Genomic DNA, 15000 nt, shown 5'->3' with positions numbered 1-15000 from the left:
ATCATCCCAGCCTTGTTCCCAAGCAGCCTGGAAGGCAAGGCCTCTGTGTCCCTCTGCCCTTAACAGACCATCTGTGAAGACAACGCTTCTGTTTGCGGACAAGGGAGGGAGGGAGGGAGCATGACACACGCCCGCTTTGTGCCACGCGCACCCCGACCTCAACCATGAAGACGCTGGGAAACAGCAGCAGTCACCTCAGGTACTGAGCAAAGAGAGACTTCATATGCACGCACACACACAGGCGCACACCAGGAAACAATACCAATCACCTCAGATCCTGAGCAAACAGAGACTTCACATGGTGCAGACACAAACACACACACACACACACACACCTGGAAAAAGCCCCATGCAAGCTATATTAATGACCTACCACAGACTCAATCATTACACACACCCATTTCACAAAGGGACTCATTCATGTACACAAACAAACACACACACACACACACACACACACACACACACACACCAAAGACTGGAGACACAGCCAGCTCTCAAGGGTCTTTCATCTCCAGGCCTCGAGTATTCCAGAAACACCCACCATACACTTTCCTATTAACATCAGGCTTTACAGGAAGGGGACAGTTCAAGTCTACAATGACAATGGTCTCTACCCATCCTATCCACTACAACCCTGTGTTATGTTCTCTTCTGTTAATTGTGTGTGTGTGTGTGTGTGTGTGTGTGTGTGTGTGTGTGTGTGTGTGTGTGTGTGACTCGGCTGCTTAGGAAGGCCCTATTCTATGAGTGTACATTGTGCCGCTAGTTCTTTCCGATTGCTCACTCTTAGCTGAAGATCCTCATAATGAGCATGGCTATGCATGCCGACTGACATGTGGCTGAGAAGATAAAGGTGGAGTTTTCAATTCTGTGGGAACTACTTCAAGTTGCCTTAACAGACATTAATTAGCAACATATTAGTTTCTATTCAACGTGATGATGTGCTAAGATTCATAAAGCTTGAAAACACTTTGTGTTGATTACTGAATGGCCTAATGGTCTTCACATGAAGTGGAATTCATTAGTCAACGCCAAAAAACACAACAACCTACTAAATGTAATAATACTTAAGGTTAACACACACACACACACACACACACACACACCCAGATGTGGCATTAAACTGCACACCACCGTTCACCAAGGCCTCACCTTCTGACAAGTAACCCAAGTGCTCATGTGATACAGTAGTCACATTTCAGGGGTACTGGTGTGATGCAGCTGGTCTTAGCATGTCTGCTCCTGCACAGGCATGTGTGTTTATGTGGCCTGGTCTTAGCATGTCTGCTCCTGCACAGGTATGTGTGTTTATGTGGCCTGGTCTTAGCATGTCTGCTCCTGCACAGGCATGTGTGTTTATGTGGCCTTGGGTTGTACAGGGGACACACAGTCAGCTCTTGTTTATGAATCTATAATATGCTTTGACAACACAAGAAATCTTGCCAAGTCAATAAACCTTTCAAGGAGAAAGAGAAAGAGAGAGTGGGATAGAGAGAGAGAGAGAGAGAGAGAGAGATAGAGGGAGCAGACAACAATGCACACTCTGCTAGTGGCACACATGTAAAACATATGCTTCAGGCTCTCACACACAGACAAACACACACACACACACACAGACAGACAGACACACACAGACAGACAGACACACACAGACAGACAGAAACACACAGACACACACAGACACACACAGACAGACAGACAGACACACACACACCCCCAGACGCAGACACAGAAAAGCACAGCATGCTCACTCTAATAACTTCCGGAACACACGGAGCACAAGCATGGCTTTCACTCAATTACACACAGTTATTTATGGGCTACTCTTTCTTTCTTTGTCTCTACTGCCATCTCCTCCTCTCCCTCCTCTCCCTCCCTCCCTCCCTCTTTTCTCTCCCTCCCTCCCTCACTCACTCTTCTCTTTCCATCGCTCTCTCTTCCTCTCTCTCCCTCCCTCCTCTCTTTCCATTACTCTCTCCATCACTCCCTCCCTCCCTTCCTCCTCTCTCTCTTCATCGCTCTCTCCTACTCTCCCTCCCTCCATCTCCCTCCTTCATCTCTCTCCCTCCTCGTTCTCTCTCTCTCCTGTCTCCCTGCTCCTCTCTCTTCCTCACTTTCTCTTTCTTTCCCCTTTCATCCCGTCTTCTTCCAGGCCTTTGTGAGTGTGACAGTAGGGCAATTACATAAGTCTGGGATGAGGGAAGATGCAGCCCTTCTACATTTCATTAAGAAAAGAGCAAACTCATGCAGAAGCACTCCGCTACAACCGTATGGGTCATTAAGAACTCTGGATACAATGCTCTGAAGCATACAGCCATTAGCGCACGCACACACACACACACACACTAAAGATTTTCTGCCAGGAGTGACTCAAATGTAAAAAATAAAAGGCACACACACTCAACACATTACTGTTCAATCTGGACCCAGTGGTATTTCTTTGTCTATATACCATTCCACACATACGCACACACACACACACACACACACACACACACACACAGAGCAATTTCATCATCTCAGAAAGATAGAAACTAAAAGGTGGACAAATACGGAGCACATCACTGTTTGTCTGTTTGGTGGTATTTCTTTGTGTAGACAGCCAAGAACTGCATGTAGACACACACATTATTCACCTTATTTTCAACTCAAGCATGAAAAAGAAAAGCAGGCCCTTTCTAGGCATACTGTTGCCTCCACTTCATCTTAGTACTGCGACAGTGTCCTTGTACAGCTCTGGTGCATCTCAAAGTGTGAACCACACACACACACACACACACACACACACACACACACACACACACACACGCACCTGAAGACACACTAATACATCAGGTTAATGGAGCTTACAACAGCAGGTGTGTGTGTATGTCTGTGTATGCGTGTCTGGCAGTGTATGTGAGTGTGTGTCTGATAGAGAGAGAAAGAGAGAGACACACACACACACTTAGTATGTATGCGCGCGCGCGCGTGTGTGTGTGTGTGTGTGTGTGTGTGTGTGTGTGTGTGTGTGTGTGTATGCATGCGTGTGAGACAGGCTGACTCGGTGAAGGTAAATAGGTTGTTAGTTTGCAGGCACACATGCTGCTGTGAACTGTCCAATGTCACATCTGCAGAATGAACAACAGTGCCACACACACACACACACACACACACACACACACACACACACACACAGTCTGTGTGTGTGAGTGAGTACATGTGTAAAGCATATTAACAATAATCTGCAATCTCAAAATGTAGCACCTGCACCTGTTCCATGGTTGGTTCATTTCTGCCTCACATTCCCTCTCTCTCTCTAACTGTGTTTGCTAGTGTGTGTGTGTGTGTGTGTGTGTGTGTGTGTGTGTTCCTCTGAGAACTGAGCCCAGTAAAGCTATGAATCAGTGAAGACTCTGTGGGCAGTCTGGCCTCAGACAGAGGTCCAGTGTTAATTAAAGGTCTCAGCTAGCAAAGGAGGGAAAAAGAGAATGGAAGATCAGACACATAGATTATCCATAACAGATTCTCCCTCACACTCACACACACCCATATATATATATACACACACACACACACACACACACACACACACACACACCCACACACATCTGTTTCCAAAAGACTTCAGAGATCCTTCATCTGGCCGTGCAGGGATCATTTATCGGCTACAGCCCAAGGTGTTTGACAGACTTCTCCCCCTGTCCCTCTCTTTCAGTCCAATTTAAATCTATTCCATCTCTTCACGCTCTCTCACTCTCTGTGTCTCTGTCAGGTGTGTGGGTTCCTCCGGTTAGCCATGGTGAGGTCCAGACCTCTGCACCCGTCGTTCCAGACATGCCAGCACCCCAAAACACCGACCCAGGCGGCGAAAGAGTACCCACATTTCCACAGGCCAAACCCCAGACGGACACACAAGCCCCCCCCTCACCTCCGCCCCCCACCCTCCCAACGGTCCAGCCCCCCCCCTGGGCTGCAGTTCCGTGGGGGCTCCCTGGCGTCGTCAGCCCTGTGGGTGGTTCTGGTTAGCGTGGTTCTGCCGGGCGGGTCTGGCCCGGTGGTGGTGTCGGCCGGCGAGACGTGGGGGATGGTGTCGATCTGCCCGTTCCACTGCGTGTGCCGGAACCTCTCGGAGTCCCTGAGCACGCTGTGTGTAAACAAGGGCCTGCTGTTCGTGCCGAGCGACATCGACCGGCGCACCGTGGAGCTGCGCCTCGCCGACAACTTCATCCTGGAGGTGGGCGGGCCCGACTTCGAAAACATGACGGGCCTAGTGGACCTGACGCTGTCGCGGAACACCATCCACGCGCTCCGCCCGCTGGCCTTCGCCGACCTGGAGAGCCTGCGCTCGCTGCACCTGGACGCCAACCGCATCACGGCGGTGGGCGGCCAGGACCTGACGGGGCTGCTCAACCTGCAGCACCTCTTCATCAACAACAACCAGCTGACCCACGTGGCGCCCGACGCCTTCGACGACTTCCTGCCCTCGCTGGAGGACCTGGACCTGTCTTACAACAACCTGCGCCGCGTGCCCTGGGACGCCATCCAGAGCATGGCCAGCCTCACGTCCCTCAACCTGGACCACAACCTCATCGACCAGATCGCCGAGGGCTCCTTCAGCGAGCTCTACAACCTGGCGCGCCTCGACATGACCTCCAACCGGCTCCAGACGCTGCCGCCCGACCCGCTCTTTTCCCGCTCGCAGATCGGTGCCGTCAACCCCACGCCCTACTACCCCGTCATCAGCCTCAACTTCGGCGGGAACCCGCTGCACTGCAACTGCGAGCTGCTGTGGCTGCGGCGGCTGGTTCGCCTGGACGACATGGAGACGTGCGCCACGCCGCCGCACCTGGCCGGGCGGTACTTCTGGTCCATCCCCGAGGAGGAGTTTGTGTGCGAGCCGCCGCTCATCACGCGCAGCTCCAACCGGGTCTGGGTCCTGGAGGGCCAGCGGGCCACGCTCAAGTGCCGCGCCATCGGTGACCCGGAGCCGCTGGTGCACTGGGTGTCGCCGGACGACCGCATCGTGGCCAACACCAGCCGCGTGCGCTCCTACTACAACGGGACGCTGGACGTGCTGGTGACGCGCGCGCGAGACGACGGCAGCTACACCTGCATCGCCATCAACGCCGCCGGGGAGGCCACCGCGCTCGTGGACCTCAAGATCATCCCGCTGCCTCACCGCGGCAACGGCACCGTGCCCCTGGTCAACTCCCGCGAACCCGGCCCCTCCGACATCAGCGCCGGGAGGGGTGGAGGAGGAGGCGTGGGGGTGGAGGTGGGAGTGGTGGTGGTGCAGAACTCCAGCGTGGAGGACGGAGGCGCGACCAGGGACGGAGGAGGAGGAGGCGCTCCAGGCGGCCGAACCGGTACCGGCAGCGATGCCGGCAGGAGCCAGGGAGGGGGCGGGTCCGAGCGACTGGTGCGGGTTCAGGGGGTGACCTCGAACTCAGCTCAGGTGCGCTGGGTGATGGGGCGGTCCGCGGCACCTTACATGGTGTGGATGTACCAGATCCAGTACAACAGCACTGCAGACGACGCACTCGTCTACAGGTAAGACCAAGTCTACAGGTAAAATTATGCATGCCGACAGTCCGGAACAATGACCAGAAACAACAAATGCTGCCTGACGCCTCTAGTTGACCAAATGTCTAATGACAGATTGTTGTAAAACAAGGCAAATAGCCAGCAAAGATATCCAAACAGACAAAACCAATCAACTGAAGACCCAATCATGTAAGCACTGACAGGAGACTGAAGACCCTTGTTTCCAATCGTGTCATGCTGCTGGTGGGGGAGAAGCCTACATGTTAGAGCTGAGCCCTGGGCTGGGAAACGGTACCTAAAGCTGCTTCCAGCATCAACAAGATGGTCATTATAAGGGAGAGAGGGAAAGAGAGAAAAGAAAAGAGAAAGAGAGAGAGAGGGGGAAAGAGACAGAGTGAGAGAGAAAGAGAGAGTGCGTGTGAGATGTCAAGACATGGTGAGGCAAAGATGAGACACGAAGAGACAAGGATGAGATAAAGAGATGAGTACTGTGGAAAGGGGATGGAGAGAGAGGTGGAAAGAGAGAGAGAGAGAGAGAGAGAGAGAGAGAGAGAGAGAGAGAGAGAGAGAGAGAGATGATGAGGCAGGGAGAGGAAAGAGACAGCCAGCAGTGGAGATGAGCTATGCAGACATGGCAACAGAAGAGAGAGGAGGGAAGGAATGCCAACAGGGAGGTCTGGAGAGAGGGATGGAGAGAGAAAGAGAGAGAGAGAGCTCACTGGGGAGGGAGGAATGGATATATATAGAGAGAGAGGGAGTGAGAGGGAGAGGGAGGAGGAGGAGAAGAGGAGGAGTGTCTGGGGACTCGGGGAGGCTGAGCTCCTTTAAAGGGAGCACAAACTGCAGTAGAGAGGCCCGTGTCATTCCCCATCTGTCTGAGTGAAAGAGAGATAAACACCCAGCGAGATGGAGGGAGGAGAGAGAGAGAGAGAGAGAGAGAGAGAGAGAGAGAGAGAGGGAGGGGAAGGGTAAGACATTCAGAGATATAGGGGAAGAGAAAGAGGGAGGGAGAGAAAGGCGTGGATGGATGGAGGGAGGGCAGGTTGAGAGAGAGGGGAAGAGAGGTGAACAGGAAGAGAGTGAGAAAGAGAGATGAAAAGAGAGGGATTAGACATTTGCTTGACGTTCACAACATTCACGACACATTTTGAATAATCATGTTTTCTGTTCAGGTTTCTTTAAATAGAACAGGATTACTCATGATTACCGCTCGGGATATTATTAGAACTCAAAAGGTCCAAAGCAAGGGATGACATTTCAGTCATTTAACACCCTAGTATAGATGAAATGACCATACACGCATGAATGTGCAACTTCTCAGAAACTTGTGAAATCAGATGACGCATGAGTGTTCTTATGTCTCCATTGCATGAAATTAAGACATAAGAACACACAAAAACAAAACAAAAAAAACAATCTGAAAATATTAAAAAGATAGATAATATGTCTGATGTCTGTGATTGTTATCCCTCATCAATTAGTTTTCTAGAATATGTGGAGTATACAGGTTTAAATAGAGACAAAAATTGCAACATTTCTAGAGGGACTACTTATTTTCATCCCTCTCTGGTCCATCTCTCCATCTTTGAACATCTCTCTCTCTCTTTCTCTCGGCCTACTGCCTTGTCCGTCATGTGCAAGAACTCAGCAAGGTCACCCCCCCATTTAGACCAACAGGACTCTTAAACTCACATCAGACACACACTCACACACTCTGCCGCATGCACAGAGCCAACTCCACTGCACAGCACATCCCCTCTGACCTCGCCGAGTCAGGTCAGCGTCAAGTCAACTCCACATTTAGGAGCCGGCGCTGACCCGAGCGCTAAAACAGGCGCGCTAATGAATATTTCACCCGGACCGCCCGGGGCCTAGAAACCTCCCCACAACAAACCAGTGGCAAGTGAATCACAGAGTGCAGCAGAGACTAATACCAGCGGTGACGCGCACACACACACACACACTCACTCACACACACACTAATACCAGCGGTGGCTGGTGTGATTCCCTAACCCGGCCATCAATAATGCAGAGGACTGGCAGGGAAAGATGAGAGAGGATGAGGGAGAAGGACAGAGAGAGAGAGGGGGAGAGCGAGAAAGAGGGAGGGTGAGGGAGAGAGGGGAATAAATTCATATAAGGAGAGGGATGCAGGGACAGCTGTATGAAGATGGCAAAGAGACAAAAAAAGATCAAGGAGGCAGTGGAGAACTGGATGGATATATACATGCAAATATTAACAGATGGATTGATGGATGGAGAGATAGATAGAGATGGAGAGGATTGACTGATAAACAGCGTTGGAAAAACAGAGAGAGATAAAGCTACGAGTGTGAAACTGAAACAGAGTACAGAATGAGGAATGGAGATTAGAGTGTGAGAGAAAGAGAAAAGAAAAAAGAGAGAGAGAGATGTATACAGATGCAGAGGCGATACACCTGTCTGCTGTAGCCTGGCATAGCGGCAGAGTGAGTGGGCGCTGTGGGGTCAGAGGGCACCAGCGGGGCCGCCAAAGGGGGCACCAGTGGGTCTTCACTAATGGGGGAGGCGCCTCAGCTGCTCTGATAACTACTGCTAATGCTGCTAACGCTGCTAACTACTGCTAATTAATGCTAACGCTGCTAATTAATGCTAATACTGATAACGCTGCTAACTACTGCTAATTAATGCTAACGCTGATATCGCTGCTAACTACTGCTAACGCTGCTAATTAATGCTAACACTGCTAATGCTGATAACTACTGCTAACGCTTTCCAAAACACCAGAACCGAGTAGGAAACAATTCCCAGCAGCGTTCGTTTAGTCATTCACTTAGTGAGAAGGTCAGCACGAATGCTTCACGCCACACAGGAGAAACTCACAGAAAGGCTGCCACTGTCTTCACTGTTCTCTCTGAGATACATCATTACTGCAGGTCTGGAAAAAAAAAAATAGCACATAGCACCTAGCGTGGTCTGCATGTCCAGCTGTCTGGAAGGTAAGGGATGTGTGGCGAGTGAGCCCGAGACAGGTGGTTGTCGGCGATACGGTTCTCTCCGCTCCACTCTAACATTCCTTCCTGGGTGCGCCTGAAGCTATTAAACACAACTTAAACCAGTTGAGCACAAATCTCATGGTGTTTGGTCCTCCTTCCTTTGTTTGTACTGTAGCCGTGTATCTCCTGCTGCCTCAGTCTGTCTTTTTACTCAAAGGAGTTTATGCATCACGAGTTTGTGTATCGAATGGTTTACAATCATTTCTTTGTTTCCCTATAAGGCATGACAACTTCCAGAAAATAAATCTAATGCTATTTTCTGTGAAGGTATTGGTGAAGTAAATCTCAACCTAATTCAGCAAAAGGAAATCAGTGAAAGTAGAGTGGGGAAGGGGTGCATTGTGGGAAAGATTGGGCCTCACACTGCGCCCTGTTAAAAACAGCAAGCATCAAAGTAATGGCAGTCATGTGGCTTTGTGTTTGTGTCCCCGGGCTTTTGTCAGGCTGGCAGGGTGGCAAAGACATTGATTCAGTGTGTCCTGCTCGATAAAGAGAGGTGTGTGTGTGTGTGTGTGTGTGTGTGTGTGAGTGTGTGTGAGACTAAGTGTGTGTGTGTGTGTGAGTGAGTGTGTGTGTGTGAGTGTGTCCCTGCCCTATAATCACTGCAGGAGAAAAGGACCTGACTCCTCACTCGCACTGCTTATTTTCCCACTTTCCATCTGGTCATTGACAGCCTCACGCCGTGCTATAAATGCAGCTCATCTATTCTCTCTCTCTCTCTCTCTCTATCCTCTGACAGGATTCTACCACCCAACAGTCAGAGCTTTGTGCTGAAGAACCTGGTCCCCGGAGCTGACTACAGCCTGTGTGTGTTGGCCATCTTTGACGACGGCGTCTCCTCGCTGGCCACCACCAAGGTCGTGGGCTGCACACAGTTCAGCACCAGGGAGGACTTCCCAGAATGCCGTTCTCTCCAGGCGCACTTCCTGGGCGGCACCCTGACGGTGCTTGTGGGCGGGGTCATCGTCGTGACACTGCTGGTGTTCACCGTCGCCATGATGGTGCGCCACCGCGTCTGTGGAGATTGCCGCGACGACCGCGTGCATGGCAACGAGTTCCTGTCGGGCAAGGGCGTGGACGTGTTTGCGCAGACCAATGGCAGCGGAGGGGCGGTGATGATGGTGGCGCTGCCCAATGGGGTGTTAGCACAGCAGCCCAAGGCCCGAGTCAAACTCAACCCCCCCAGGACGCTTCCTCGGGCCAAACGCAGCATCGAGGACAGGGGGGAGGGCAAGAAGGAGGGGTACGAGGCGCCGGCGAAGGAGAAACGTCACCCTCCATTCACCCCGGAGAACGAGAGAGTGCCTCTTTACTACTCTCCTGCTAGGCACGGACACGAGCAGCAGCACAAGGCCGTCAAACGGCCTGGAAAGCTCAAGCTGCAGGGGGGGGGCGAGCGGAGAAGGGGGGAGGATCAGGAGCCAGAGCGAGACCGGGAGCGAGATGTGGAGCGAGACCGGGAGCGAGATGTGGAGCGAGATCGGAAGCGAGATGTGGAGCGAGACCGTGAGCGAGATGTGGAGCGAGACCGGGAGCGAGACGTGGAGCGAGACCGGGAGCGGGAGCGAGATGTGGACAGAGAGCGAGACCGGGAGCAAGATGTGGACAGGGAGCGAGACGTGGAGCGAGATGTGGACAGAGAGCGCGAACGAACCGTGAGCTCCAAACAGGCTCTGGTGTGCAGCACCACCGGGCCGAGGGACGGCGCGGCGGACTGGCGCTCGCTGGCGGACCAGCAGCAGATTGTCCCCGCCAAGCGTAGCTGCTCCTTCGACGTCGGCGAGATCACCACCACGACGACCTGCTACAGCTATGCCAAGCGGCTGGGCGTGATCTGGACGCGCCGGTCGCAGTCGCTGCACGGCATGCTGGTCCACTGCGCGTCCTCGGCCAGCAGCACGTCCAGCACGGCCAGCGAGCACTACGGCCGCGCCCTCACGCACGGCTTCATCCGCGCCTACGGCTCCAACAACTCCAACTCCTCCAACTCCAACTGCAGCGTGGCCGCTGCCGCTGGAGACCTGGAGGAGAGCAGGCTGTAGGGAGACGCCAGCACATTTCAACTGGACCACTACTGTAGCACGGGGGGAGGGGGGGGGTTGCATTTAACCTGGACTAGTTCGGAACGCGGGAGGAGACCAAAACAGTTGAAATGGGACTAACACTATGGGAGAGGGGTGAGTACGAATTGAAACGGGACTGAAATATCTACTCATTCAGCAGAGCACTACCTGATGCAGAGCCAAGACTTCACGTGGAGCGGGGTGCACAGTATTAAGACACGACCCTGCAGTGATTAAGTGGCGCACTACTACCAGCAGTGAAATTCCAGTGGATTACTTGGACTTGATTCAATGGAGTGTTAAGTCTTGATCCAGTGGATTACTTGGAGTTGATCCAACTGAACTAAACTGTTGATTTCATAGTGCTTAGACTTGATTCAAGCCTGTGACGGGGACTGCGAGGAGGAGAAGCATTCTAGTGGAAACTGAGCGAGTTGTACAGTGTGTGGACCGGCCGATGGAGACAGACAACAGGAAATAATTGGTCGTGAATCCCGACGAGGAAGGGCAGAGGATTTAGCAGGATGGCTTTTCAGGGGCAGCTTTAGTTTGGACCATCCACCTACACATTTCCACGAGGATTACAACCCAGCACCTCAGTTTCAATGACATTCATCAGGGCAATTAATGTCTTAGTGAATAAATCAACCTCTACTTAGCACACAAACTCAACCTTGTCCAGACAAACAAACAACCACAGCACAGGCTAAGCCAGAAGAATTGTAAATGATGGAAATATGACACTCACACCCGCACACACACACACACACACGGTCAGAGCCAAGGGAGGCAGATGACACATTTAGACACACACATTCGTCTTGAAATAACCCTGATGATAATGAGCTTAAAAAAAGAAAGAAAGAAAACTCCTCCACCTTGTAAAGACGAAGTGCCTGAGCTGATCTGACAGGGTGTGCTCTTAAGAGCTGTTCTGACGGGGTGTGCTCTTAAGAGCTGATCTGACGGGGTGTGCTCTTAAGCGGCCATAGAAGATGGACAAGCGAGGAGCCTCCATGCCCTCTTACTGTGTACATTCTGTCAAATGTGATAACTAAAATAGTACCACATGCAATCCTAAGTGTTTTTGGTTCGTCCAGGCAAACATTTGAATGCTATATAGACTAAACTGATGTGTTATGTTGAAACCATCCTTTGACAAACGGAATAAAGTGGACTCCTTTTAAAGTGGTTGGTCATTTTTTAACGAGACTCTGGAGGACTCATTTTATTTTTTTATTTATCTCATCTCTGTTTAGTGTCGTTTAGTGCATCTCTGTTCCTCTCTGGCTGCTTGATACCAGTAAAAAAGCTACGTGTAAGAAGCAACACAAGGCAAAACACAAATAACCACCCAAAGCACAAAGCCCAGCCAGGCTTAGTAAAGCTCATCAGCCAGAGCCCGCTTCACTGCTGAAGGCAGCCTTAAGCTCTCCCATTTCATTTCATGCTGCAAAAAAAAAGAAGCTAGACTTCTACTTTCACCTTCTAATCGCCCACTTCTGTCTGAGCAGCTAAGAAACAGCGAGGCAAATGAACGTCCGAGACTAATTACAGGGGCTAGTGAACCCCCCACACACACACACACACACACACACACACACACACACACACACCCCAATCAGAAACGATGAGCGAGTTATTAGCAGGGCCACAGAACGTGTTAGAGAGCTCCATCAGCCTAAGCCTGCAGCCATTTCCAATGGGATTTCCAGCTCTCGTCATGTGTGCAGCTCCATACAGGCTGAGTCACGGAGGAGTGTTTGAATAGCTGGCGGAGGGAGGAGAGAGAGAGAGGGAGAGAAAGAATGAAGTGAGAGAATGGGAAGAGGAGAGAGAGAGAGAGAGAGAGAGAGAGAGAGAGGGGTACACAAAAGATAGAGGGACAAGAAGACAAGAGAATGAGAACAAAATAAGAGACAAGAATGAAAGAACAAGAAAGCGAGAGGGGGGAGAGGGGGATGAGGCTGTGCCTCAGTGATAGAGGGATGAATAAACATATGTGGAGATAGGGAAGAAAGGAACCAAGTGAGAGAGAGAGAGAGAGAGGGGGGAAGGGGGGCGAGAAGGGGAGAGGGATAAGAGAGAATAGGAGTGATGGAAACCCCTCCCTTGATTACATCCAGAGCAAAATGCTGTGCTGATTTGCCTAATTACAATATACTTAGGGAACACACACACACACACACACACACACACACACACACACACACACACACACACACACACACACACACACACACACACACACACACACACACACACACACACACACACACACACACACACACAAATCTACATACACGCACACAAACAAACCCAAATCTACATACACGCTGCATAAACACTCATCCACTCCTGTCGCACTTCTGCCATGTCAGAGACAACCACCTCTAGGGCTGAAAGAAACACTAGCGCTCACTCACACTCACATAAATACACTAGCACACACACAGACACTCACATAAATACACTAGCACACACACACACACACACACACTCACATAAATACACTAGCACACACACACACACACACTCACACCTTACTGCTCACTCTTAACTTTAACATCTGACACACTGGAACACACACAATGACATCCTACTGCACTATGGCATAAAATACTTCTGTTGAATCCCATCTCTCTTGCTAGCCTCAACACACACGCACGCACGCGCACACATGCACGGACACGCACGCACACACACACACACACACACACACACACACACACACACACACACACACACAGGCCTTCTCCCTGCCTCCCTTAGAGCAACATACGACTGGGAAGAGAGAGAGAGGCAGAGAAGGAGTTCTGCCTGACTAACTTATTTCTGCTGCGTTCAGCTGATGACAAAGCCCCTCAAAAAAACCGTGTCAAAGTAAGAACACACTGGCAACTCTCACCGGCTGTCACATCTGTCTGAGCGCCTTTGAGGCAGTCGGAGTACTTCAGCTCTGAGGAACACTGGAGTTCTCTTCTACAGAGGGCTGATGCGCACCAGAACTCTGACAGGGAGGCAGAGAGAGAGAGAGAGAGAGAGAGAGAGAGATAGAGAGACAGAGACAGAGAGAGAGACAGAGACAGAGACAGAGACAGAGAGAGAGAGAGAGAGAGAGAGAGAGAGAAAGAGATAGAGAGAGAAAGAGAGAGAGTGGGAGAGAAAGAGAGTGGGAGGGAGGAAGTGGGAGTACATGGATCAAGAGAGAGAGAGAGAGAGAGAGAGAGAGAGAGAGAGAGAGAGAGAGAGAGAGAGAGAGAGAGAGACAGACAGACAGAGACAGACAGACAGACAGACAGACAGACAGACAGACAGACAGAGTGGGGGAGAGAGAGAGTGTTGGAGAGAAATAGAGAGTGGAAGGGAGATAAATATGGAGAGAGAAAGAGAGAGGGAGGGAGGAAGGGGGAGAAAGGGGATCTAGAGAGAGAGCGAGAGAGAGAGAAAGAGAGAGCGCGAGAGCGCGAGAGAGAAAAGAAAAGGCTTTCAGGTAGAGCCATGAACCCAATTCTCTGCACTAGAAGCCCTCAAATGCTGCGACAGCACAGGCGATTAGTCAGGTGGAGTGAGTGTGTGTGTGTGTGTGTGTGTGTGTGTGCATGCGCAAGAGACTGAGTTCCCTTGAGTATACGTGTTCTGGAAGCCCTGAAATGATGCTACAACATCAGTCATCAGCCAGGATGTGGATGTGGACGTGCGTGTGTGCGTGTGTGTGTGTGTAGTTGGTTGGTGTGTGTTTGTGTGTAAGTATGAGTGCGAGAGTTTGTGTGTGTCACAAAGCAAAGAGGCCAACTATACCCCCTATCCCCTATCCCATACCCCCTTCCCCCTGCCTGCAGAACGGCTGATACCAGTGAGATTCTGGGCAGTGCTGACACGGCTGTCTGGCTGGACACACACTGGCTGGTGGAGGATATGGTGAGAAAGCACAAAAACACTTCAGCAGTCTCTGGTGTTAACGGTGACACTCAGGGTTTGGTGTCTTGTTTGAAATGACATTTATCTAAACCCTGCGAGGCTTAATAGAATCATGTCATAAGCATGATCATGCCATAGCAGATCTCATATGCCGTCACAAGCAGTTATGCCAACCAGTGTCCTGTGATGTAACAGTGTCATACCAGCATAATCTATTGCTGTTATGACTATGACAGCTTACGATCTGTTGCTAAGCTACCATGGCATCTAAAATTCTGAGAGCCATCATGACTGTACCACGATCCTATGAGCTCACTGGACATGACAACTGTTACGACGACTACTGACTGCATGTCATGACATGTTTATGTCAGTCTTATGAAGCAGGGTTCAAGTAAATTGTCACCCAGAGAAACAGCCCAGTGAGGAAGGCAACATCTAAAATACTGTAG

The 15000-nt window shown here is 51.0% G+C and overlaps 2 protein-coding genes across 2 annotated transcripts in view; one reads left to right on the top strand and one right to left on the bottom strand.

Annotated features, from left to right (window-relative positions):
* The window catches only part of pcxa (pyruvate carboxylase a), a 126625-nt gene that overhangs the window by 42366 nt on the left and 69259 nt on the right, over nt 1-15000 (bottom strand). The gene's annotated exons all lie outside the window — the stretch shown is intronic.
* Nucleotides 3934-10606, top strand: lrfn4a (leucine rich repeat and fibronectin type III domain containing 4a). The gene is made up of 2 exons (XM_031571267.1): nt 3934-5535; nt 9304-10606. Exons 1-2 carry the CDS (start codon nt 4070-4072, stop codon nt 10604-10606), a joined length of 2769 nt encoding a protein of 922 aa, XP_031427127.1. The 5' UTR covers nt 3934-4069.

The sequence above is a fragment of the Clupea harengus genome, chromosome 8 (genome assembly GCF_900700415.2).
Source record: "Clupea harengus chromosome 8, Ch_v2.0.2, whole genome shotgun sequence".
In the NCBI taxonomy this organism is placed as follows: Eukaryota; Metazoa; Chordata; class Actinopteri; order Clupeiformes; family Clupeidae; genus Clupea; species Clupea harengus.
The sequence above is the reverse complement of the archived record's forward strand: the minus strand, read 5'-3'. Positions and strand labels throughout refer to the sequence as shown.